The 25052-nt window shown below is 38.1% G+C and overlaps 1 protein-coding gene across 1 annotated transcript in view; it reads right to left on the bottom strand.

The window, feature by feature from the left end:
• LOC114668153 (cytosolic carboxypeptidase 4) overlaps nucleotides 1-22236 on the bottom strand; it is an 890538-nt gene extending 868302 nt beyond the window's left edge. The window contains exon 1 of the mRNA XM_051920839.1: nucleotides 22080-22236. Coding sequence (XP_051776799.1) covers nucleotides 22080-22155 — 76 coding nt within the window. The 5' untranslated portion in view covers nucleotides 22156-22236. The remainder of the gene's footprint in view (nucleotides 1-22079) is intronic.
• Between the last annotated feature and the right edge of the window lie 2816 nt (nucleotides 22237-25052).

Genomic DNA, 25052 nt, shown 5'->3' with positions numbered 1-25052 from the left:
GTCACTGAAACTGCTCCTCTGTCTGGAGATGACACTGTTTAATGGATGTAGTGGATTCTCCATAATTGATAGGAGCCTGCTGAGTGCCCGTTGCTCTGCTACGGATGTCAAACCGTCCAGCTCTATGCCAACAATAGAGCCTGCCTTCCTCACCAGTTTGTCCAGGCGTGAGGCGTCCTTTTTCTTAATGCTGCCTCCCCAGCACACCACTGCGCAGAAGAGGGCACTCGCCACAACCATCTGATAGAACATCTGCAGCATCTTACTGCAGATATTGAAGGATGCCAGTCTTCTAAGGAAGTACAGGCGGCTCTGTCCTTTCTTGCACAGAGAATCGGTATTGGCAGTCCAGTCCAATTTATCGTCCAGCTGCACTCCCAGGTATTTATAGGTCTGCACCCTCTGCACACAGTCACCTCTGATGATCACAGGGTCCATGAGGGGCCTGGGTCTCCTAAAATCCACCACCAGTTCCTTGGTTTTGCTGGTGTTCAGTTGTAGGTGGTTTAAGTCGCACCATTTAACAAAGTCCTTGATGAGGTTTCTATACTCCTCCTCCTGCCCACTCCTGATGCAGTCCACGATAGTGTTGTGGTTTAGGGAACAACAGAAATCCCAACAATATGAAATCCAGGAGAACATTGCAGAGAAGGCTTCTGATGACGAGAGGGGTATTGAAATGGGGGTGTTTTCAGAGACCCTTGGTTCTGAGAAGTGCAGACTTTCCATCACAAATATTAACCGTTAAAGGAGCTGGTGAAATGCATTGATTCAACTCATGTCTTTTTACTTATGCAATTTTAAAGATCTCTGCAATCCTACCCTTTGAAAATGATTGCAAAATATATATTACCAGTAACAGTGCACTGCACGATAATGTGCTGTGAATACACTTGACTTGATCGTTCCTAGTTTTCATCCTCTTTCTCTGTACGTTTAGCATTCGTTTGCTCAGAGGTTGATGCACTTGCTGCTTCCTGAGCAGCTCTTCTTTTCTCCACCCTAGCGGCCCGCTTCTTCTCTTTCTTTCTTCGGCATCTTTTCACATTCAGACTGATTAAGTCAGTGTTTGTGTTGCAATTACTTAGTACGTTTTTGCTTAATTTTTCACTTAACTGGCACTTAAGTCATCAATCTGCCTCAAGAATGATTTAAGATATGAAGAGGTAGAGGAAGTGACGGCGAAGGTGGTAGAGATGAGAACTGCGCCCGTACACATGCACTGCACGGCCACCCTGCTGGCCACTGCTGAGAGTTGATTCTACAATAAAATAAAATAAAAATAAAAAGAGGAATAACCCTGGAGGTCAATCATCACCCTGAAAGCGAATAGTAAACGTCACGTAGTATACTGTATGTGTACCAAATTTCAGGTCAATCGAGCTACAAGTGATTTAAAATCCTGAACAGACAAATGGACAGCCACAGTAGCGTATTATATAAGAAGATAAAAGACATAAAAACATAAGATGATGTTTTGATGTGAGGGGGTGATTCACTCCAACACAGTTCAAAACTTGGAGCCCCTAAAGAACCTGGGAGATTTTATTTTAACATTGCTATATAGGTTTCTGTATGAAAAAAAAAAATCTAAAGAATATGCAAAAGTTACACTTAACCAGATTCCATCTGTGGTCTTGTGTTCTTGTACATTTACTATTTTTATATTAACAGTTGTCACTTATCCTATTAACATTACATAACTTTCTCAAAACCATCTTATTGGGTAGAGGGTTATATGGGGCCAAAACCATTCCCAGCAACATCAAGCCAAAAAGTAGAATGCAGCCTTGGACAGCATCAGTCTTTCAGAGGTCCTACTCACGCACACACCAATGCCAAGCCAGTTTTGGAATCGCTGATTAACCCAATCTACACATACTTGCACAGAAAGACCACATGCAAACTCCATATCCGACTAACTCCCTTCATAATCCTAAACACTTCTTTCATGTCACTCTTAAAATCTGTTTGCTTGAGATTGTTGTGAATTGCCCAATACCAATGCACTGAGTGTGCAGTGCACACAGTTTAACCCTTAAACCGCCGGAACTGGCTATAGTCGATTCCCAATGCAATTTGCCAGCACGCCGGAGCCGAGTATATTCGGCAAAGTACATTCGTTGAACGTTGCAACCGGCTAAAGTCAGTTTCCAGTACAATTTTAAAACATGCTGGAGACGAATATATTCAGCGACATACATTCGGCAACGTACTGTACATTCATTGAACTCCGCAACCGGCTAAAGTTGTTTCTCAGTGCAATTTGCCGGCATGCCAGAGCCGAAGATATTAAGTGACATTCATTCATTGATAGTTGCTTCACAGAACAATTTGCCAGAACGCCGGAGCTGATCAGTCAGTGCGTATATTCGTTGAGCAGCCAGCTTATGACCACTGCAAGCCCCGGCAGCACTGCAGCACCACTGTCCCTGAGATTCAGCCGCTGCACTCGACTAGCTTGCCAGCATCAGCGCTTACCTCTGTTTGTTCATGTACAGCCAGTTCAAGTGCAGTTGGCTCAGTGATTTACTGAATTTCATCAATGGCGTCAGCTGCACCTTGTACATATTGTTCCAGCAGTTTTTTTTAAGTGTTTACAGTTCATTGACAATGTGTAAAATGATCAGTGTTGCAGTAATTGTGATGCTCTTTGCTTGAAAAAAAAATGTGTTCCATTAAAATTTCACATTTTCTTTGTGAATTGTGATGTTTAAAAGTGTAGCAAAAAAGTATTTGGTGTCCAGGGGTGCATTAACCCCCAAGTATGTGGCGGTTTAAGGGTTAAAGTAAAATGGAATCAGAAGATGGATCATGATTCTAACAACAACCTAAGGAGGATAGGGATTAAATAAACAGATACCAAGACATGAGACAAAATCAAAGAACAAGAAATGTAGTGACAGAGTCACAATATTTTATATTACCTAAACATGAGAAGCCAAAATGCAAAATGTAACTTAAAGTCAAAGAACAGAAAACAAATTATAACCTGGGATATATTAACAACAATGATGCAAGAGTGTTTTGTATGACACTGATACACCTATCAGGGGCCCCGAGCAGTGGGAGGCTCTCTTACGTGTGGCTAAAGCTGCGGCAAATGAAATGGAAATCCCTGCAGTGTTCAAATCAGGTCGGCATTGCAAAAGACCAAGACGTCTTATTGAGTCAGATAGATCTGATGCAGAAGCTGATGATCAGGAATCCCAAGATCCAGAAGTAAAATTCAGAAGAGACATGTTTCACGTTATGATGGACTTCCTTAATTTCAGAATTTTCTAGGAGTTTTGAAAGCCTAAACAACATATGTTGCCTTTTTTGTCCAAGTTTAAACTTTAGGAGCATGAGCACGGAGGAGATCTCAGCCTCTTGTGCAAGTATAGGTGCAAAATCTTCAAAGGATCTGTCACATCATTAGAAAAGATGAGGTAATTCACGTCAAGAAAGTGTATAACGCAAATGTTAAGGACCGAAGGTGGGCTCTGTGATCATTGATATCATATCATGAGATGCACATACAGAAATAAAAATGTTGCAAAAAGATACATTGACTCTGTTAGTAATTTTAATTCACACCCTCCACGCATCATGAGACACAACATGAGATACGATATTATATAAATTTAATTACGGTTGCGTGAAATTTCAATGTGATTGATGTTAAGCTTGAGTGTAGCATAGGCACGTCACTCGATCAGCTTGGGGACGCAAAATTATCATAGTACGGAACCAGGGGGCCCAGGTGCTCAGCCATTATTGTCAGGGGACCAAGATTTTCTGGTGGCGGGGCTGCTTACCCTCTCATACTGTGGCAGTAAAGACATCATACATCACACACTCCCGATCCTCCAGCCTAGCAACACTTGGGCAACCCTGCATCACAAATAGCAAACAATGGCAGTGCTCATAATAAAAACAAAATGGCGTCATGGGAAAAAGTATTACAAAAGTAACATCTTCAAAAATATTCTAAATCAAAATCCATACATTGACTTTCATAATTAAAAAACCCAATTATTAATGTAAAATTTGTCATTAACACTCACACTTACTCATACGAGTCTAATTTACAGTCCCTAATTACCTTAACATGCATGTCTTGGGGGTGAAGGAAAAAACTAGGAAATACAAGTACACTAACGAATCTTGCGAAAACGTTTGACTCACACAAGCTTAATACCTGGTGCTCGCTTGAAGCCAAAGCTTTCTGTGAGTGGATTTACACTCATAATCAGTGATGAAGTTTAAAAGGTGGCTGGGGGTGCCTGGTCACTCCATAGGATGCACCATGTCACTAAAATATGGGATACTGAAAGGTTTTTTTAATGCCACAAGTAAGATTTGTTAACTGTGAAACTGGGACATGGAACAACCAATCTGTTACCCCTGTAAATATCCCCCAGGCCACTAACACACACTGGGGCTTAAATTCAAAGGAGCATTGGGAAGGACACAAATCTAGCCCTTCTCATTCACACTCTGTGGTATGCGAAGTCTGCAGGGAAAGTTTATGTCACTGGAGGGAGCTCCTCAAGGCCTCCCAAAATACCTTTGATTGCTTGCTAGGTAACCCAGAAATTTTTGTGAAGTCTTACCCAGAAGGATTTCCTGACCCAGGCTTTAAAGGCCCCTGTAGTCTCTATACAGAAGGCCTTGAAGTATTCAGTTGAAGTTGGGAGGATGCCTTCTGCTAAGCGGCTGGACAAGTAAATGGGACTAGAAGTGAATGAGTATTTGAGGGGTAAATAGGAGGGCCAGAAGATTAAGGTTTTTAGATCTATAATAATAAAAGGCAAAGCCCTCACTGACTGACTCACTCACTCACTGACTGACTGACTGACTCATCACTAATTCTCCAACTTCCCGTGTAGGTGGAAGGCTGAAATTTGGCAGGCTCATTCCTTACAGCTTACTTACAAAAGTTAGGCAGGTTTCATTTCGAAATTCAAAGCGTAATGGTCATAACTGGAACATATTTTTTGTCCATACACTGTAATGGAGGAGGCGGAGTCACGTATCGCGTCATCACGCCTCCTACGTAATCACGTGAACTAAAAACAAGGAAGAGATTTACAGCACGAGTCACACGCGGGAACGAAGGTAAATGACGGTTAATTTTTGACTGTCTTTTAATACTGTGTAAGCATACATATTAACACATGTGCAATTAAACGTGTGCATTTACGGGGTGATTTCTCAGGCTTAAAAGCTCGCCTTTTACTAAAAAGGTAAATGCAAAACTATTTTCAATCAGTTTATTGAAACGCTCCCGTTAAGGATTGCAATAACATATTCGCGAGAGAAAAGAACGAAGTAGGGGGAAATGGAGGAAGAGCCGCAAACAGCGAACAGCAAAAAATTAATTAAACAATTGAGAACGGAGCGACTTAAGCATACAAGCATGTTCATAAGGGAAACAAAGCACGGTGTAAAACGTAAGTTTAAATTAAGTTTATAGAAACGCTCCCGCTGCGGATTGCAATAACATATTCGCGAGATAAAACTTTAATGAGAAGACACGAGGTATAAACGAACCACACGCCGTGGCGCAACGTTAGGGGCAACAGTTTCAACCATTCTATGATCTGCTTCTCGCAACTGAAAGACGGCACATGGCGGATGTTAGCCGACTTGCTGACCGCAACGTTAGGGGCTTCAGCTATGGCGCTGACGCCACATCTCAGTGCCAACACTTTGCAGACTGTACTTAAAAGACACGCCCTCCTCACTGGACAGTTAAAAACACCAATCAAACTAACGATGACATCAAGTATTACCCAATCAAAAGTAGGAAAGGAGGCATCTTCATAAAATGCGTGTGGGATGATTTTCATGAGACGCTGCTTTAAAAAAAAAATGATAAAAAAAATACGGGATAAATCCCGTCCAGTATTGATTCAAAACGGGACGCGCAATTTCATTCTCAAACGCGGCACCATTCCGTATTTTAAAGGACGGGTGGCAACCCTACAGTGCCAGGTAACCACCCATACAATCACATTGTGATTCAGACTAGGAATGCAATGAATGTAATTACCCCGATCTACATACAAGGCGAAAGTCTTGCAACATTCAAAGATGATGGTTTGGGATAAGTACACCATACAACATAAAAGAGCTTATAAAGCCTTGAACCGAAAAAAGCAAGATCTCAGAGATCGTAAAAAAAAAAAATAGGAGGTAATGTCGTTTTACTCGCTGTAGATTTTAGTCAAACATTACCAGTTATTCCACAAGGGAGACCAGCAGATCAACTCAACGTGTGTTTAAAATCCATGCTTCTTCCACGTTCGGTTATATGTCGCGTGTTCTCGGGTAGGTGCACCAAAAAATGTATACATTTAAGCATGTAATGGGCAAACAAAAAATGAGGTATACCCGAAGGCACTGCAGTAGTACTTTATGTAACTTTACATCTTAAATGTTAATGTTTTACTGTTTAATAATTTATACGCTTCTTATATGTTGTTCAAATTCTTTTATCAAAATACCACTGACAGCGCAATGCACGATAACATGGAGTGAATACACCATACGCATCCGCACACGGCTGCCCTGCTGTGCGCAGATAGGAGTTGATTCTACAATAAAATAAAATAAACATAAAAAGATAGTAGACGTGACGTACTATATGTGTACCACATTTCAAGTGTATAGGTGAAACGGTTTGCGAGGTACAGGTCATTTAAAATCCTGGACAGACACACAAATTGCCACGGTAGCAAATTACAGAAGAACATTTTACTGTTTAATAATTTATATTTATATGAAATGTGCTTCTTATATATTACTTCATATTCTCATATGATAATGATGTTAATGTTTATATTGATTTCTGTGTTATTAAAACTGCATGTATGTGTGTATATGTATGTATATATATATATATATACTAGCAAAATACCTGTGCTTCGCAGCGGAGAAGTAGTGTGTTAAAGAGGTTATGAAAAAAAAAGGAAACATTTTAAAAATAACGTAACATGATTGTCAATGAAAGCCCGTTTCAGTCAGTAAGTCTTATGTGTGTGTTTATGTATGTGTGTATATATATGTAGATGTGTATATGTAGATATGTATATATATGTATATGTATATAAATGTTTATGTGTGTGTGTATATTATATATATAAAATATATATATATATATATATATAAAAAAGACAGCAACAGTTATAACAATGACAACACAATTACATTGACAATCATGTTACGTTATTTTTAAAATGTTTCCTTTTTTTTTCATAACCTCTTTAACACACTACTTCTCCGCTGCGAAGCGCGGGTATTTTGCTAGTAGATAGATAGATAGATAGATAGATAGATAGATAGATAGATAGATAGATAGATAGATAGATAGATAGATAGATAGATAGATAGATAGATAGATAGATAGATAGATAGATAGATAGATAGATAGATAGATAGATAGATAGATAGATTCTTTATTAATCCCAAGGGGAAATTCACATACTACAGCAGCAGCATATTGATAAAAAAAAAACAATATTAAATTAAAGAGTAATAAAAATGCAGGTATAACAGACAATAACTTTGAATAATGTTAATGTTTACCCCCCCAAGTGGAATCAAAGAGTCGCATAGTGTGGGGGAGGAACAATCTCCTCAGTCTGTCAGTGGAGCAGGACATTGACAGCAGTCTGTTGCTGAAGCTGCTCCTCTGTCTGGAGATGACACTGTTCAGTGGATGCAGTGGATTCTCCATGACTGACAGGAGCCTGCTCAGCACCTGTTGCTCTGCCACGGATCTCAAACTGTTTTTGTTATTTTTAAGCTCCTATGTTTTTTGTGGGATATTTGTTTTGACTCTTCAACTGCCTTGGGTAATAAAGTCCTTTACTTTTGTCACTTCTGTTCTTTTTGGCCATCAAATGGGTTCGGGGCAAAGAATGAGCACCCCATACATCCACATGATCAAGAAATATAATAATTAAATCTATCCTACCCTAAGCAACTCTTTCTTGCACCTCACCTATCATTAAAATTTCATTCATTAATTTCAATTACGGATTAGTTTACCATATCAAATTTAAATTGAGAGAGGTTACTTTATCTTCTATGTCTTTTTTGTCACTATTAGGGTTAAATGAAGGGAGCAAACTACAGAGGAAAAGGGGAAAATAATAGGAAAACAACAAAAGACAGTTAAGCATTTATAGCTTTAGAAAAAAATAGAAATATTTCTGAATGTCTTATAAATGTAAAAACCATGCTGTTGTGTTTTTCTGAATGCAGAATAACAGAAGAGCAAAGAAGACCAGTTAATTAAATGAGATCTTTTGTTATCGATTATTATTACCGATTGTGAATCTGTTGGAACAAAAACCTGTAGCCACAGGGGGTCCTCAGGACCGAGTTTTGGAACCACTGATCTATGCCATTTAATATACCATACAAACTCACTCAACCAAAAAGGAATGTTTTGAAGAAATGTTAATATCTTTGTCAAGCAGCTTGTTCTCTTACTACCTTCCTGCCATTACCACTGTCCACTGAATACAGTCAGTCGGTGATCAAGATTTATTATTTACAGCAGTTTTTACTGACCTGCACCTTAAATTCTATCAATAATTCTGCAAAGCAAATCAATAGATCTTGATCTCCAGACACCCAAGTGCAAAATGCCAGGAGAAACCCTAATACAATTATTATTGCAAGTCTAATAAATATTCTGTCAGTCGTTGCAATGAAATTTCTCGTTCACTGCCATGATGAGGAGTATCTGTGTCCTTGGAATGTTTTAGCACCATTCGTGGCTCCATACTTGAAGGGGTTCCTAGGCAGGCATACCAAAGATCTTTGGCTGACCCTCTTCATAAACAGACAAAACAAACTGGAAAATAATACTAGGCAGTGGATAATCTTTTGATTAAAAGATTTATGACCTGAAATACTATACACTTCTCTTGCTGCTTTTCCATCTCCCCAACCCTGGAGTCACACACGCTGTCTGTGATTGTGTGTGTCCTTGAAGTTCCAGGCAACAAGTAGATGGGCTTTCAGAGTTTATTTACTGCACATACAAAAAAGAGCCAAGCCAGAAAAATACACCTAGGCATACTTAAGACCTCCCAGCATTTATCAAAGCTTTGTATATATGTATGCTGTGTGTGTTTTAGACTGCTAATGAAAGTGCAGTGCCATATTCCAACTTAGTTCAGAAATTGGACTAGCAAATAAAAATTTAACAAAATATTACACACTCTTAAACACTGTTTTTAATAATAAACAGTTGCAAAGTCAATAGATAATGGAGTCTCTGAAAGTTGGATATCAGCACAGATCTCCCTCTTTTATTGCCTCCTCCTCCCATCATGTGACTACAGCATGATTAACGTTGCATAGCAACAGACACCAACAGGAGGCACCATGGGCAAAACGCAGACAAAAGTAGTAAGAAGGGTCTGGCTGCAGACCTCCAGTGGTAGACCCCTCTGTGGCTGCATTAATTAGTGGTGGACCTCCAGCCAACTCATAACAATGAAATCATGCAAATCAGTCACTTTAGTCTTTATGCTTGCTTGACGTTCCTGGTGAACTTTATTATTTAAAGTGGCCCCAGGTCTTATTTATAGAGTTACTTCCTTAGCTCTTTTAGTTAACCCAGTTGGTGTTTTTTGTTGGCTGAATTTTTCAAAGACGCCTAAGGATGCAGGTTAATACAGTGAAGAGGAGAAGGTAGACATTGCATAGTGAGTTTTGTTGAGCCGTCATTTGACCATCCTTACTGACACAGAATCCTTCTGGCTCACATCAGTTCCACTACTTAAGTGCTTCGCTCCTGGAGTATATTTCAATACACCTGCGTACAGCTTTAACATGCTGTTAGTACTGATGCACTCAACCCTTTCCAAGTGCACTAATGGTTCATAAGGCACTATGTGTTAAATTATAAAATGTATCTACGAATAACGTCAAAAAGAGTGGTATGAAGAAAGCCCTGAAATAGTGTTCTGAGATATTTTCACATAAGGAAGGCAGAACTATGCCACAATAAAAGATACAACCTTATTCTGACTTCAGAACTTGACAAGGAATTCTTTGCATTTGAACTAAACTGATTTTTACTTGGAAATCACAAACTGGTATATTAAATAAGTTGCATGCATGGCATACAGGTGCATTTGGAGACTTGGTCAGCTGTTTAAAAGATGGAGTATTTTTACATTATCATCAAAGAGTTTGTTGTCATAATTTTGTTCAGCCTGTTTTTGTAACAATGAATCATATTCAGAAATAATAGTGATAATAGAATGTAATTACATGTACTAGTAGTGTATATAAAATATGCTTTTAATGCCATTTTACAACATCATGTGGCTGAAATTGCTTTCATAGGCAGCAGATTTCAAGTTAAGTGATGAAAAGATTCATGTCTTGTTGTTGGTGTTGGATGTGGAGCGTCTGTGGTTGGTTCAAGCATTCTTTAAACATAAAATTTCTCAAAAAAGGAAAACTGTTGATTACAACTGCAAATTGTAGACAACATATTATCGTAGCAGTGTGCTGATAAATTACACTGTTTAGATAATGTAGCTGTGAGGTTGTTATCAATATAATGGAAGTGCTGAGTACATGTTTAGTCATTGTAGCATAAAGCGTCACAGAGCCATCTCTCACATATTTCTACATAACTTACAGTTCTTGTATATGTTACGTTTACAGACTTGAACATCATGCTGCTTGTTCAGGAGAAGTGAGTGCTGTGATTGAAGCTTGTCCAAAATGCATTGCAGAAGCCAGACCTTTTAGCCTGTAATGAGACATATTCTGGTGCAGTAGGACAAGGCACAAACCTTGTACGGTGATGAACAAATAAATAATACTACTATATTGAATAAATAAGCAATATTATTATTAGATAATTGAATAAATAAATGCACATTTAACTTCTTACCTTTCTTATATGGTAATACCCTGTCACCCAACCCTGCCTACATCTGACCCCACCCAATCCCATGTTCAGCAATGAGGTGTTGCTTCACTGCACATGACTGCAGGTATTTCACAGTTTTGATGCCAGGAGTTGTTGTCGAACAAGAATAAGAAAAAATTTAAAAAAAAATACAACTTGTATTATTTGCTCTCAAATTGAAACAGTAAACCAGTTTGCACAGAATGTTTCTCTGTTTCAAGGCAGATGAGTTTGCAAATTTGCCAATGCTTTTGAATGGGAGATTCAAATATGTACAGCATGCTGTATTCAGAATGACTCAACAAAAACTAAACTTTCCTTACAAAATTCCTTCAAGAATGAGTGTGGCAAATTTCAACAAAATCAGTTTATTAGGAGTTGAGCTGTTTTTTCTGGAAAGACAGACAGATGAATAAACATTACAGTAGATGCTTTTTTATTACTTTGTATATATATATATATATATATATATATACACACAGTATATATATTCTTTAATAAAATCCCTGTGTGTGTCCAGGTGTCCGTGTGTGTCTTCTGGTGAAGTGCGCATGCGCGTGGCACGGTGCGATGAGCGATATTACTGTCAGAGAAAGTTACAAGCGTTTTACGGAAATACAAACCAGGAAATTAGGAAATTACAGGTACACAATACAGTGACTCATATTACAGCCACATACAAGCCAGTATTACTGTCAGAGGAGATTGAAGGCATATTACCGACGCGCACGCCTGTATTACCGCCAGAGAAAATTAAAGGTATATTACAGATGAACAAGCCAGTGGACATACAAGACAATATTACTGTCACAGAAAATTAAAGGTACACAATACACGGCGGCAGCCCATGAAGAACGGTCAGCTCAGCAAGTAAACATCAACAAAAGAAATGCTGAAAGAAAGAAAAATACGACCAACAAAAACAATGAGGTCAAAGTCCCTTGCCATTTAATATAGACTGTTCCTACTAATGTTTATGCACTACTGTTCTAGCGCCCGTTATTGTAACGGGCTAAATGACTAGTATATATATATATACTATATATACACTATATATATATATATATATATATATATCATGCACATGCTCTTGGGAGGCAGTCAAAGGGTTCAAATAGGGGTATTCACAAGCCAGTTCAGGTGTTGGCACGGAGTATTAATGCCTCTTCTGCTCTTTCTACATATCTTCTGAGGAAAAAAACAGTTAAACCCGTCACTTCTGTCTGTTCCCGACCTCACTTCTAGCCCCACTGATGACCTCACGCCACTTCTTTCCTGCAAACACGCCCTTCCTGTTTTCCCCGCTATAAATTCCTGCTGTGTACCCTATGAATCAGTCAGTCGCAGTTTTTTTTGGAATGCACAGCAGTCTTAAAAGACCACTCAAATTCTTACAAAATGTACAGGGTAGATCTCCAACTCTTTTTGACTTGTCTTATTTTATTACTATGTATAGTAAGAACAGGCCCGGCCTTAGGCATAGGCGAAGTAGGCGACCGCCTAGGGCCCCGGCGTCCGGGGGGCCCCGGATCGACTCCTTGGTCTAATTTTCACGCCTTTCACAGAGCTTCCAGGGGGGCTCTGCCCCCCTCAGGGGGCCCCTGGACCCCCCTTTCGCCTAGGGCCCCATAATACCTAAGACCGGGCCTGGTAAGAACTATATGTAGTTAACTTAAAAAATTATTTTAATCCTTGTGTACTTGCATCATGGGGGTAATTTACAATTCTGATGGACAAGTTTTTAAATTTGGGGATGTGGCCCTATTCTTTAAAAGGTCAGCTCTTTCTTCTCTTAATCAGTGCCTTGTTTACTCATATCTTGCTATTTAAATCTAACAACACTATTGAATGGTGTACTAGCAACAGGTTTTTTGTTAAAAAAATATCTCTGATTTAAAATCATTCATGCACTAAAACATAATATCCATATGCCAATCAATCTACATGAATAATAACATAGGGTTATCTTTATTATAGTGTATATCTACTTTGACTTAAAAAAAGAATAAGAAACGAACAACCATACACTGGTTTCCTATTTAAAACACACTTTTCACACATATATTTGTCAAGGTTTGTTTAAGAGTGCTCCCTGTCCTTGTCCTTTCATGTGCTGCCTACTCTCAGCCATGACTCTGACACCACTTCCTAGTTGTAACTTAATGAATCAGAAGGTCTTGTGAATGAAGAGGTGTGAAAATTTACGATAGATAGTCTCATTTCTCTTTTCATTTCCATGGTCTGGGGTTTGATTCTGAGCACAGCTACATTCTAGCATTTCAGCTTCATTACTATACAACACTGGCAGCAACACACAAAGAAACATTACAACTTAGATATGATATGTGGCTTTTTGGTCACTGTACTGTAGCAGACCTTTCAGTGTATCCCTCTGTGTTTTGTGCCAGCTTTTTGTCTTTAGATCATGTTAAATCATTTCTTTTGTTTTTTATTGCTAGACTGGCAGTAGTTCTTTTTATAAAATGCTTTACAACATTTTGGAAAGTTTTCGAATGTTATTGCCTTTGCAATTCAACGGGACACTCGTTCACTACCTGTGCAGGAAATCCAAGGTGTGTGGCTGGCTCTGTTCACCTACAGCCATGACGCGTTGCTACCAATGAGACCAGCTGCCAGTAACACTCTGTGTACTGTGTCAGACGCACACACATGGGAGGCAGGCAATGAGCTTAACTGAGGGTAAAACGCTGGGTCCGGTGTTGACGAAGTGCACTAATGTCTTTTCTCCCTCTTCTGCAGATCACCAGAAGGAAAGACCACCTAAACTCCAACCAGGTTCCACTTCTGTCTCCAAGACCACATCCTCCTACTGACCTCACTTTCGCCTGTTCCCTGTCGGACCCTCCTCTTCCTCCCCATTGCCTGTACGAGGTGAGACACAAAAATAACCGGATTGGTAAAAAAAAATATTTATTGATGAATTCCAGCATTCTAAACATTGCCACCTTCTCTACACTCCCCCTCCCGGTCTCTACACCACTCCATATGTATCTTTCATTGATTGCTTGAGGCTCTTCAACAGGCTTGCTGTTTCTGTCTTCACTTCATCCATTGAAGAAAAATGTGTTCCCTTCAGGTCACTTTTGATTTTCAGGAACAAGTAAAAATCACAGGGAGCTAAATCGGGAGAATAGGGAGGATGATCAAGGACAGGAATGTTTTTGTCAGTCAAAAACTGCTTTATGGAAAAAGCATTGTGCATGGGAGAGTTGTCTTGTCTTGTCTCGCAGTTTGATTTTTACCCGACATTGTCGCGGCAACTCATGTAGCGATTGTTGTGCAAATACCTTCTGGGCTATTTACAGGCTATACCTAGCTGGTCGGCGGTTTGTTAGGGTGTGTAGGAGGGGACATAGTTCTATGATTCACGTCTGGCCGACTTCCAGACTGTTTTCCAGGGAAGCCCCAAGCCCAGTCCGGTTATTTTTGTGTCTCACCTCGTACAACTAGCCACTTGCCTTTCCCAGTCAGTCCCATTTTGGACACAGCCCATATACTTGGTGGAACCACAAACCGTTCTCTGTCTTTGTGATTCTTTTTACAACCGCTAATATGCCAGACAAATTAAAAGCTTCAAAACCCAAAAAATGAGTGAACAGAGGTGGTTTTGAGTACATGTGAGACGGAGAAGTTTTAAAACACTTTTGCCAACAATCACTATGAGCAACATACAGTCCTTGCAGGATAAACTGAGGGCAACTGTGCGATACCTCCATGAGTATTGTGAAAGCTGTCTAATGTGTTTTACTGAGATCTAGTTTAAGAAAGCGTTGAAACAGATAGATTTGTTTGTGAAAGGAAAGAGAAACTCAACATCTGGTTAGCAGTCGGGTGGTCACGATGCAATGTGAATATTAACACTAGAGAAGACAATACAGTGAACAAGTGTAATGGAAACATGTCTGATGCGTAGATATTCCACTGCAGTGCAGCCCTAGTCTGACCATATTGTTATTAATTTACTATTGAAGTACAAACAGAAATTGAAACAAGAAAAAAGAGACATACAGAAAACTGGTGCAATGACATTGTAGAAGAACTGTGGGAATGGCTCTCCTGTACTGACTGGGATGTGCTTTCATCCTGACAGACACTGAATGAGGCCACTTACACTGTCAGTGAATATATGAAATTCTGTGGGTCTATCATAATTAAGGAAAGAACTGTCAAGGTGTACCCGACTAGTAAACCATGAGTCACTAAAGAGCACTACTATTAGATACACAATAATAGACTAAATAGAATAAACTTAACTAAATAAAAACCTTGAACCTTGACCTCTACTAAAAGGAAATATGCACTAAACAAGAGGATGTTCAACGAACAAATTAGTGTACATAGTGAAGCAGAGGTGTACTTTAACAAGGATATACTCATCTATTAAAACCTCAGCACCTGACCCACAAAAAGCTTTGCAGCACCCATGTCCCATAGTAAGAGTAATCTAAAAACTTATGTAGGATTTGTTCATCCAAGCATTCTAGCTCATCAAGTAATACAGTATATTGACTTTAAAATGATATTGCTGGGATATAATACATCAATTTTCATGTTATCCATCTATCAATTTTCTAAACCTGCATTTATGTTTTGGTGATTTTTGAGTAAAGTAACAGATACTGAATTAAACGAGGGCACAGAGACTAGTGTTGCTGACTTTTCAGTGCTTGGACAGCTGTTGAAGTGTCTTCTGAGTGGAGTGCGATTGTTCCCTGTGTGTTCCTTGATTCTCTCGCCGTTAGCCTCACGTGCCCTGCCATAGACAGACCACTAAGTCCAGGGTTCATTCCTCCTTTCCTGTTTCTATTGCCAGGATAGGCTTCAGTTCCCCCCGCCCACAACTCTTACTAGGGTTTAAAAAACAGATTGAGGTTAGATATTTAGCCACCTAATCCGGCATATTTCTGTAAGATTTACTCTTTATTCTCAAGAAGTCATCAGCTAAGGTTTGAAAAATAGCAATCTTTCTGGAAGTGAGATCAAAGCTAAAGGTGAGACTGCATCAAAAATACTGCAAATTGCATGTTTAAAGCTGTTCAGATGGTGATGATAAATTATAGGCTACACCTGAACGAAGTGAAAACTCTGCCTTAGCTTACTGCTATCTCTAAACCTCTTTATACTTTTGGATTTTTACATTGTCAAAAATCATGATGGAAAAATTCCAAAGACTTAAAAGCCATTTTGTGAGGCCCAAAGGAAAAAACTGATGTCATTGTTTAATAAATTAATTTCAATCCACTAACAAATTAATCTGCGTTATGCTTGGCTGATGTGCTTGAGAGTTATCACCGTCCACCTGCTGCTCGTTGCTACTCACAGCATACCAAAGGACAGCACATTAACTGCAAACTAACCACTGTCTATTCATTTTCTTTAGAATAAGTTTCATAAATAGATTATATCAGTGAAACATTTAGCTGGATTACATTTACACTTGGCGTTAAAATACGTCTCCAGCATCCACATCATGCCTGGACAGAGATCTGATGGACTCCCCACATCAGCACAGTAATTTGGGATTTAGTAGTCGGTCGTGTTTATCTTCGTATCACAGCACACCACAGCTACTAACCTGGAATGGCCTGCGAGTAATGCAACAAGAAAAAGTGAAAAGTAGGTAACATGTCACTCTGCCATTAAAAACTTCAGTGTTTTAGCATGGTAGCAAAGATGTAACAGTCTCATAAAGGAAACGGTAGGTTGTTTTCACAAATGCAACTCGCTTTTTAAAGCTGTGCAGGTGTCAGGGCTGGCTTTTCTTCTAGGACTTACTTGTCAGCTGATTCTTTTGTCTTTTTTGTTGATCCGATTGATTTATGTGGAGAGAAAACGCATTTGTGTTAAATGTGGCTATCACTGATGGAAACAGTCCAGTGCTGAAACTAGAATCTGTAATCAGGTTATGAAAAAACATTTGCAGGGGCAAATTTTTCCCTTAAAAAGTATTTAGATTATTTATTTTCAGAAATACTTAAACATCCATCCATTCATTATCCAACCCGTTATATCCTAGCTACAGGGTCACGGGGGTCTGCTGGAACCAATCCCAGCCAACACAGGGCGCAAAGCATGAAACAAACCCTGGGCAGGGCGCCAGCCCACCGTAGACACTTAAACATTTTATGTATAATTTGAAGAGTAATGCATAAGCTGAGTGAGAAGTGAGCAGCTTTTGACAAATGTAAGTGGCAAATTGTGTTTTTAGGTAATTACTGGTTATTATTTATTCCTAAAAAATGCCTACTCGTTTTACATTAAAATCAGAAATTCAGGCACAAGTAAAACTAACTTTTATATATTAAAATATACAGGCTGTGTTTGAAATGGCATATTATTCTTGTATTACGTTGTAAAAACAAACCGGAAATATAACAACAGTAGCAGTCGATATGCTATTGTAAATTCAAAAACAAGTACCTTCGTCATGACTGCAGCAAAAGTACAAAAAAATAAGCCTCATGGTCTTATGTAAAGGAACTCTGATATACTCTCGTGGTGCACTAGGGGACCCTGGAGGAGTAAAGATCGAGGACCATGGAAATACCAAATGGCCTACATAAAACAGATTTGATTGTATGTCACTTTTAGTAGCCTTAATTGTAAGCGAACACTTCCTGTCCTCATTGACCAGTCTCTCCTGATGCAGTCCAGCAATATGGTCCGTTACTCTTTGAGGAAGCTCTTCAACTAAATGACATTTTAGGGCTTTTGAGCTGCTTATTTAAGGTCCGTCCCAACATTTCAGTAGAGTTTAGGTTCAGGTCTTGATTAGACAATTCAATCTCAAATTTCCTTTTCTTCAACAAGTCCTTTTTGCATATTTCAGATCATCTTTCTTCGCAACACTGCTGAACTTAACCTTCAACTCACAGACAAGTGGTCTTATATAATCCTATAACAGACATAACTCAGTTTTCCTTCATTGTCAGCAAGTCATAAAGGTTCTGATATAGCAGTAAAACCCATTGCTACCTTCTTTCAAGACATAACACAACACCAAAAAAGCCCTACATTTTGATTCATCTGCATGTAGAACATTGCTCCAGGACTATTAAGAATCACATAAGTAAATTTAAGAAAGCTTGTGCTGAGCTCTCATGCTCTTGTTTTCAGCAGAGGTTTCAACCTTGCCATGGAATCTGCTTTGCCAAATGTCTTTCCAATGGTAGAGTTATTAATATTAGCCTTAAATGAGACAGTGCATTCCTAGATGTTGTTCTTCTTCATCTTTGTAAGAAGATATTGTCCCAATCTTTCTTACTTTGGACAATGTACAGTAACACTGGCGCTCTTTCATATATGTGACCAGAAAACTGTAGCATTAACCCAAGAATTTACTAGGATTCCACATTTGAATCACACAACGCATTTGAGATAGGATGCATGGATACAAGGAGGCAAGTTAATGCATTCTACTGTTTCATAAAGCTGCACTAAGCTATTGTGCTGAGCTTCACCATGCTGGAGAATTTTGCTCCCTTCATTTATAGCAGGAAGGGTGTGGCTGTAACTGGTGATAAGTAGACTCACAGCTAAAAATGAAATCTAAGCCAAGTGAAAAGTATTTAAATTATGACATTAAATCTAGTTTTCCTTATTGTAAGAATTATTGATGTATCAAAAAATTTGTATTTATGATAATTTAGCTTACTGTAAGAAATTTGTCAAGTAAATTTTGCTCACCCCTTTGGCAGATTTGTTTGCTAAATACAAGCATAATAGATCTAATTTAAAGTCTTTTTACTTTCTTGTATACATAGTATAGAGAAAGTATAGGAATCGTGAAAAAATTCAACCTGGAGATTTTGATGAATTTTGACATTTTAGACCTTTTTGAAATTATCTCTGTCTGTGTGTGTTGTGTAAACACGATAACTCAAAAACGCTTTTCCCTCGGTCAATGAGACTTTGTACAACTGCTTTATATCAAAAATAAGGAATCCTATCAGCTTTTGGGCCACTTCCCTTTAAATGAATACTTTCACAAATTACCAAATAAACTATGGTTATAATTACAGATAGATGATTCCAATTTTGTATAGATATTTATAATGATGAAAAGCACACAAATATGAATTTTGAGAAAAATTACTCAACTGGAAGTAATATTTTATTTAAACAACTATCCAAATTTTTTGTATCATGGAAATATAAATGTGTACACGATATTAAAAACTATATGCAATTTAACGCATATTCTTTCAATAACTATTATTAATTTTATTTTAATTTGCACATCATCAGTTTAACAATAATCTGCAAGCATTGAACATGCCAAAAAATATAAACATGCAATGGGAACAATAAGCTGCTACCTCCCCGTCGTGTTCCTGGTAATACATTTAATTTTATGATATTTTGTATTTATTTCCACCATCGTTATCATAATTAAATGTAGCTAAATGCAGTTTTACCTATAGCGATTTATTGTAACAAATATTATATAATACTAACACTTTTTCTGAGGTGAGTATAACTCTTTTTACTTTGCACATAATCTGAGTAATGCATATGTAATCATGAAAAAATTCCACCACTGTTTTCAACCTCCCTAAGAACAAAAATATCATTTTAATAGATAGATAGATAGATAGATAGATAGATAGATAGATAGATAGATAGATAGATAGATAGATAGATAGATAGATAGATACTTTATTAATCCCCAATATAAAGTTTGATTATAAATAGAGATAAATGATTGTCTGCGGTGGGTTGGCACCCTGCCCGGGATTGGTTCCTGCCTTGTGCCCTGTGTTGGCTGGGATTGGCTCCAGCAGACCCCCGTGACCCTGTGTTCGGATTCAGCGGGTTGGAAAATGGATGGATGGATAAATGATTGTGTATTGGTATTATGAAGTACTGTAGTTATGATGAGAAACAAAGAGATATGATATTTGAGAAATATTGTGCAACTGAAAGTGGTTCTGCTGTCCTTTTCCTCTATCACAGTATACGAGAAAGTCGAGGGGAGCACGCTCCTGATTTTTTGTCTAGCTTTTGCATATGCAGTTTTTGCAGTTCTTTTCGTTGTATGCTTGATGGGAGAGACCTCCTCTGTTTCAAAACCCTTCCAGTTCACAAACATTTTTCAAAAACCTACCCCAAGAAATTGAGTTCTTTTAACTAGTGGAGCAACATTTTCATTGGACTATTTACCCAAGTCTCGAATGATAGGATGAATTGTAGGACCTCAGTGTTTCTTAAATGAGGCTACCTTGATAATTTGCACGATTCATCAGGCAATTCTCTGGCTTTACTCACACAAGTGACATCTTGGGAAATTGTGGGGTTGACTTTGTTTGCATGTGTACACACACAATTTACTCATATATTTTTTAATTAGCCCCCAAGCTTGTTACACCTTTCCAGACTGATATGCCGATAGACACTGACAAGCGTTTTCAGAAGGTTTTGTTTTTTTTTTTTTTTTGTTTTGTCAGGGGCACAATGTCAGATTTTTCACACCTGAAGATTGAACATCTGAATTCCTTGCATGCTAATCAAATAAACACAGCACCCAACTTTATTCTCTCCGAACTTCACCTCTGTAGGACTACAATACACCTAATGATCAAATCAAACTCCCTGTAAAAAAATCTGCATATAATCAGACCACAGAAAAGTATCTTTTTCATGGCACTGAATATCTGTTAATGAGCATCATTTTCTCCCTTAGTGCTGACCTTTTTCTGTCATTCCCATTTATGGCATGATTAAGCCTCTAGGTCTTGGCTGTAGTAATATGAAAGCTGTTGGATTAAAGCAGGTTTCTGCATAGACTGAACCTAACCTACTGTTACAGGCTTTTCTTTTCGATATAAAATACTTTCAACTGCTTTACATATGACAAGGCAGAATATATTCACAAAAGTAAGCAAAGAAATTTTAGACATAGTGCTGACTTTGAAAACAGCTTTTGAGCATCAGGTAGAAATGAAAAACAGCAGTTCAGGTTGGGGAAGGGCCCAGCCATTAGCGCTCCTCTACGCAGTGCTATATAGCAACATTGAGCCAAGATTTAACCACAGAAGACCATAAACGTAAGGGTAAAAATGGACAAAGCTAGCAAAGTTAATTAAATTAATATTGTTTCCTTAAATATCTGAACGTTTGGGACATAAGGAAGTTTTTTTTCCTGAGATCCCATGTATTGGATTAGAACACAATGCAGAAAACATAACCGACTAGTCAAAAATGACAGCTCTGTGGCCTACAAAGGCTGAATACACATTAAGGTACCAGTTTTACGACAAAAGAAGCACAGAACATTTACTCCGTTAATGAGTGTTGCAGGGAAGCTATTGTTGCTTTAAAGTGATAAAAGCCATTAACTTCTTAAAATGATTTCATTAATAGATGATTTGAAAATTTCTCTTGTATTTAAACTTGCAGTTTTAGGAAGTAATTTTTCATGACCAGACGAGAGACATTATTATGTTCTTTCATAAACATACAATCTCCAGCATTCGAGCTGAGGGTAATGAGACGTGTCTTATGAAAATGTCACCTTCAAAAAAAAAAAAAAAAAATGACACATGGATGAAAATTAAACTTTTCTGATTGCTTGCTTGAAAATTGCATTACTGAAGAGGAGCTTATAGTTACTGTATTTTAATAAAGAGGCTGTAATTACATTGCTATGTTCCTTATTTTTGAAAAACAACAGAGGAATAAACCAAACAAGAGACACACAGAACGATAGAAATACGATTAGTTTAGAGATCAATAAAGTTTTGCAAAGGTAGACAAATCGATAAAAGAAGAATATCAGCATTGCCTACAGAAAGCTGGATTAGTAGGTGCCATACATAAGAATTTCACTTCCCAAATTATATTTGCATTCTGTTGTTGAACAGAATTTGATTTTCTTTCACAACAATGTGTCACACTAAATGGTAATACTCTTAACAGCACTGCTTTGTCAAAAACTGCTTTGTGGGGAAATGACATCTCATTATCATTAGCATACACCTCACTATTACAAACACATATTGCATTTAAGATGCTGTCTTTATTATAAAAGCTTGCAACATGATTCACTTCTCTAGGCCAATCCTTTTGTACCAAAGCACGTCTTTCATCCTCTGTACAGTAAGCTTAAAAAATAAAACCTTACCACAGGAAATAAGATGTCCCCAATCTTTTAGGTTTTCTCTCCATGTAAAATTAGTATATTTGCTGTAGTTGAACATAGTTGTTTTAACCACACTGGCAATATAACAGAGTGTTATCTTCGTGGCTCTATGTTTATTTTAAATGATTAGTTTACTCTACGTCCCTATAAGAAACCTTCCACAACAACCCCCAGCCAATAGTGCTTTGCTATGACACTGGACAGAAATACTTTGCAGCTGAGAAGCCAACTTTGCTTGCTATGCATATTGTGTAAATCAAAAGAGCAGGCCTTGTCATCAGACAGCAAGACTTGAGTGGAAGCAAGGCAAGGACATGTCCCTAATGAGAAGGCATGCTGGGGCACTGCTGTCTCTCCAGAGCTGCCTTCTTCCAACAGAATGAGAAAGTTAAAAGGTGTTCACTGAGCCCCACCCCTAACCAAAGCTCCTCCCACTTCTGGACAATCGACAATTGTAAGTCATATCAAAAAGCAATATTTAGTTAGCGCAATTAGACACTCTTCTTTAATTTAACAGAATATTAATAGTTAAATGTCTGTTTTAGGAGAGTGTAATATCTACTTTGGTGACAAATTACTTATTGCTTATGATAGTGACTCTTATCAGACTAGACAATTCCATGAAAGGGTAGGTGGGCTTAAAATACTGTAGAATCATCACAATGTTTTATTAATAAGTCTGTCACTCTGGGACTGAAAGTTGATTGCAAGCAATTTACCCAGCAGGAGAAAAAAGAGGAAAGATTACAAATGGAAGGAAATCATTGAAGAGCAGAAGCTATACATACAAATAAATCATGTCATTACAAATGGCATCTAAAAAATAATGGTTGTGCGTGTAAGGTAAGGTACCGTATATATTCGCACATAAGTCAGGTCTTTGAAACTCGAAAAATCATTCATAAAATCAGACCACAACTTATATGCCTGTTCAAAAATACGACACTTAAATTTTTTTTTTTACATCTTCTTGCTTCCTCCAATCTCGCATCAGTTTCTCAGACACATCGAATTTTGTTGCAGCAGCGCAGTTACCAATTTCTTTCGCCACTTCAACGGCTTTTAATTTAAAACCAGCTTCATATTTTCTTCTGATTGAACGCTTCATCGTAGATAAGGGATGCTCTTACGATAAAAGTGTATAAGGGTGTGAGATACAAACAGGGCAAAAGTCGCTTCGGAATAGTTTGGGTATTACTGTGTTGTCACGTAGGCTCAATACATAGAAAAAAAAGGCTGTGTGCTCTGTGGTTACTCTCTCAGTTGGCGTTAGCATATCATAATCTCTTAGACCAATAGTGTGAGTTTTCCGCATTCAATTTATATGACTGACATTATAAAATACCAGAAATTATATGGTAAAATCAAGCCCTGACTTATCCACGGGAAAACTTAAACGCGAATATATACAGTAGATTGCCTAAAAGGGAAAAATTGCCTCCATCCATGTTTTAGAATTGATATGCATTGATTTATTTTCAACAAGGGGCAGCAGAGTTTGTTTTCTATGTCTGGTGAGTATCTATGTGGAGTAGGCCCATTCTTCCTTTGTCTGTGTATGTCTGTAAGATATGTATGTTAGGTTAGCTATCATTTCTAAACTGGTCCATTGTGAGTGAGGGTATATTTGTATGTGTCTGAGTCCTGAAATGAATTAGTGTGTTGTTCAGGTTTTATTACTGCCTTGTGTTGACAGCTGCCAGGTTAGGCTCTTGTTCTCCCCCGAACAGCCCAGAATTAGAATATAGAAACTTTCAGGCTTGGAGAAAGTTCAGACTTGGTCAGGTCAACATTATTATCTTCTGTTACCACACCTAATTTCCCAATTGGCAGTTCAAAGACAGTAAATAACAAAACTAGAAAGATGAGCGGTGAATATATTGCAAAAAAGGGTGGATATAAACAAAGTAATAAAGAGTATATACAGTGAATTAATAAATAAAAGATAAACCAATTAAATATACAACATACACAACAAAATCACCTTTACACATAACACCTTGGACAAAATACACAGACAAAATCAGGATAGAAACAGTCACTGATAGAGGTTGTTAAATCACGACAAATGCCAGCATAAATCCTTGAAGAATGACGAATGAGAACATTAGTGAGCTGATTGTGCCATATCAGAATGAATAAACCGAAACAATCTCACTGGAATGAGCAGAGCACAAACAGATGTGAACATTTTTCAGGTAAACAGTGGAAAAAATGGTTTTCTGTTGTACTTCTGACCTGATGAGATGGACGCTAGTAATCCCTCTGCATTGGTAGCAGTCATTAGAACTTGAAGTGGTGGTCCTGGCTGCTGTTATTGTCATGATTTAGTATGAAACAGAATAGAAAACTGATTTTTGAATATTCCCAGTACAGATTGTCAAACACGTGCGCATAGGGGAGGGCTTAAGGGCTCTGGTGATTGTAATCCCCCAAAGCTCCAGGGGCTGGTGCTGTGTCATAATGCCTTTTCCCTTTCTCCCTCTGCAGACCAGAAGACTGACAGCTGCAGCTCTTCTGACATCACTTCTGCTGCCCATCTGCCTGGACCTGCCTCTTCCTGCTTGAAGGACTTAAAACCAGAAGTTCTGTCATCTTGTATTAACATATGCAGTGCACCATCTATTGGAATGTATTTTGTAATGCACGTAGTAATAAAATGCATTGCATTTTTCATTCCAACAGATGGCACAGCACAACTATTTGTGGTAATAAAATGTATTACTACAAAGGCATGTGATGCATCATCTATTGTAATGACAAATGTAATGCATTTTAATACTACAAATAGTTGTGATGTGCCCTCTGTTATAATGATAATGATTATATATATTGTCACACATGCGTGTTTAGGAGACAACTAAAGGGCTTGAGTACATGTAATTCCACAGCGGACCAGGGGGTGGCGAAGTTTACTAATTCTCCCTCTCGATCTCTTACAGACCATTCTAGGGA

Source organism: Erpetoichthys calabaricus, chromosome 17 (assembly GCF_900747795.2).
Source record: "Erpetoichthys calabaricus chromosome 17, fErpCal1.3, whole genome shotgun sequence".
In the NCBI taxonomy this organism is placed as follows: Eukaryota; Metazoa; Chordata; class Cladistia; order Polypteriformes; family Polypteridae; genus Erpetoichthys; species Erpetoichthys calabaricus.
Note: the sequence above shows the minus strand (reverse complement) of the source record. Positions and strands in the feature narration are given on the sequence as shown.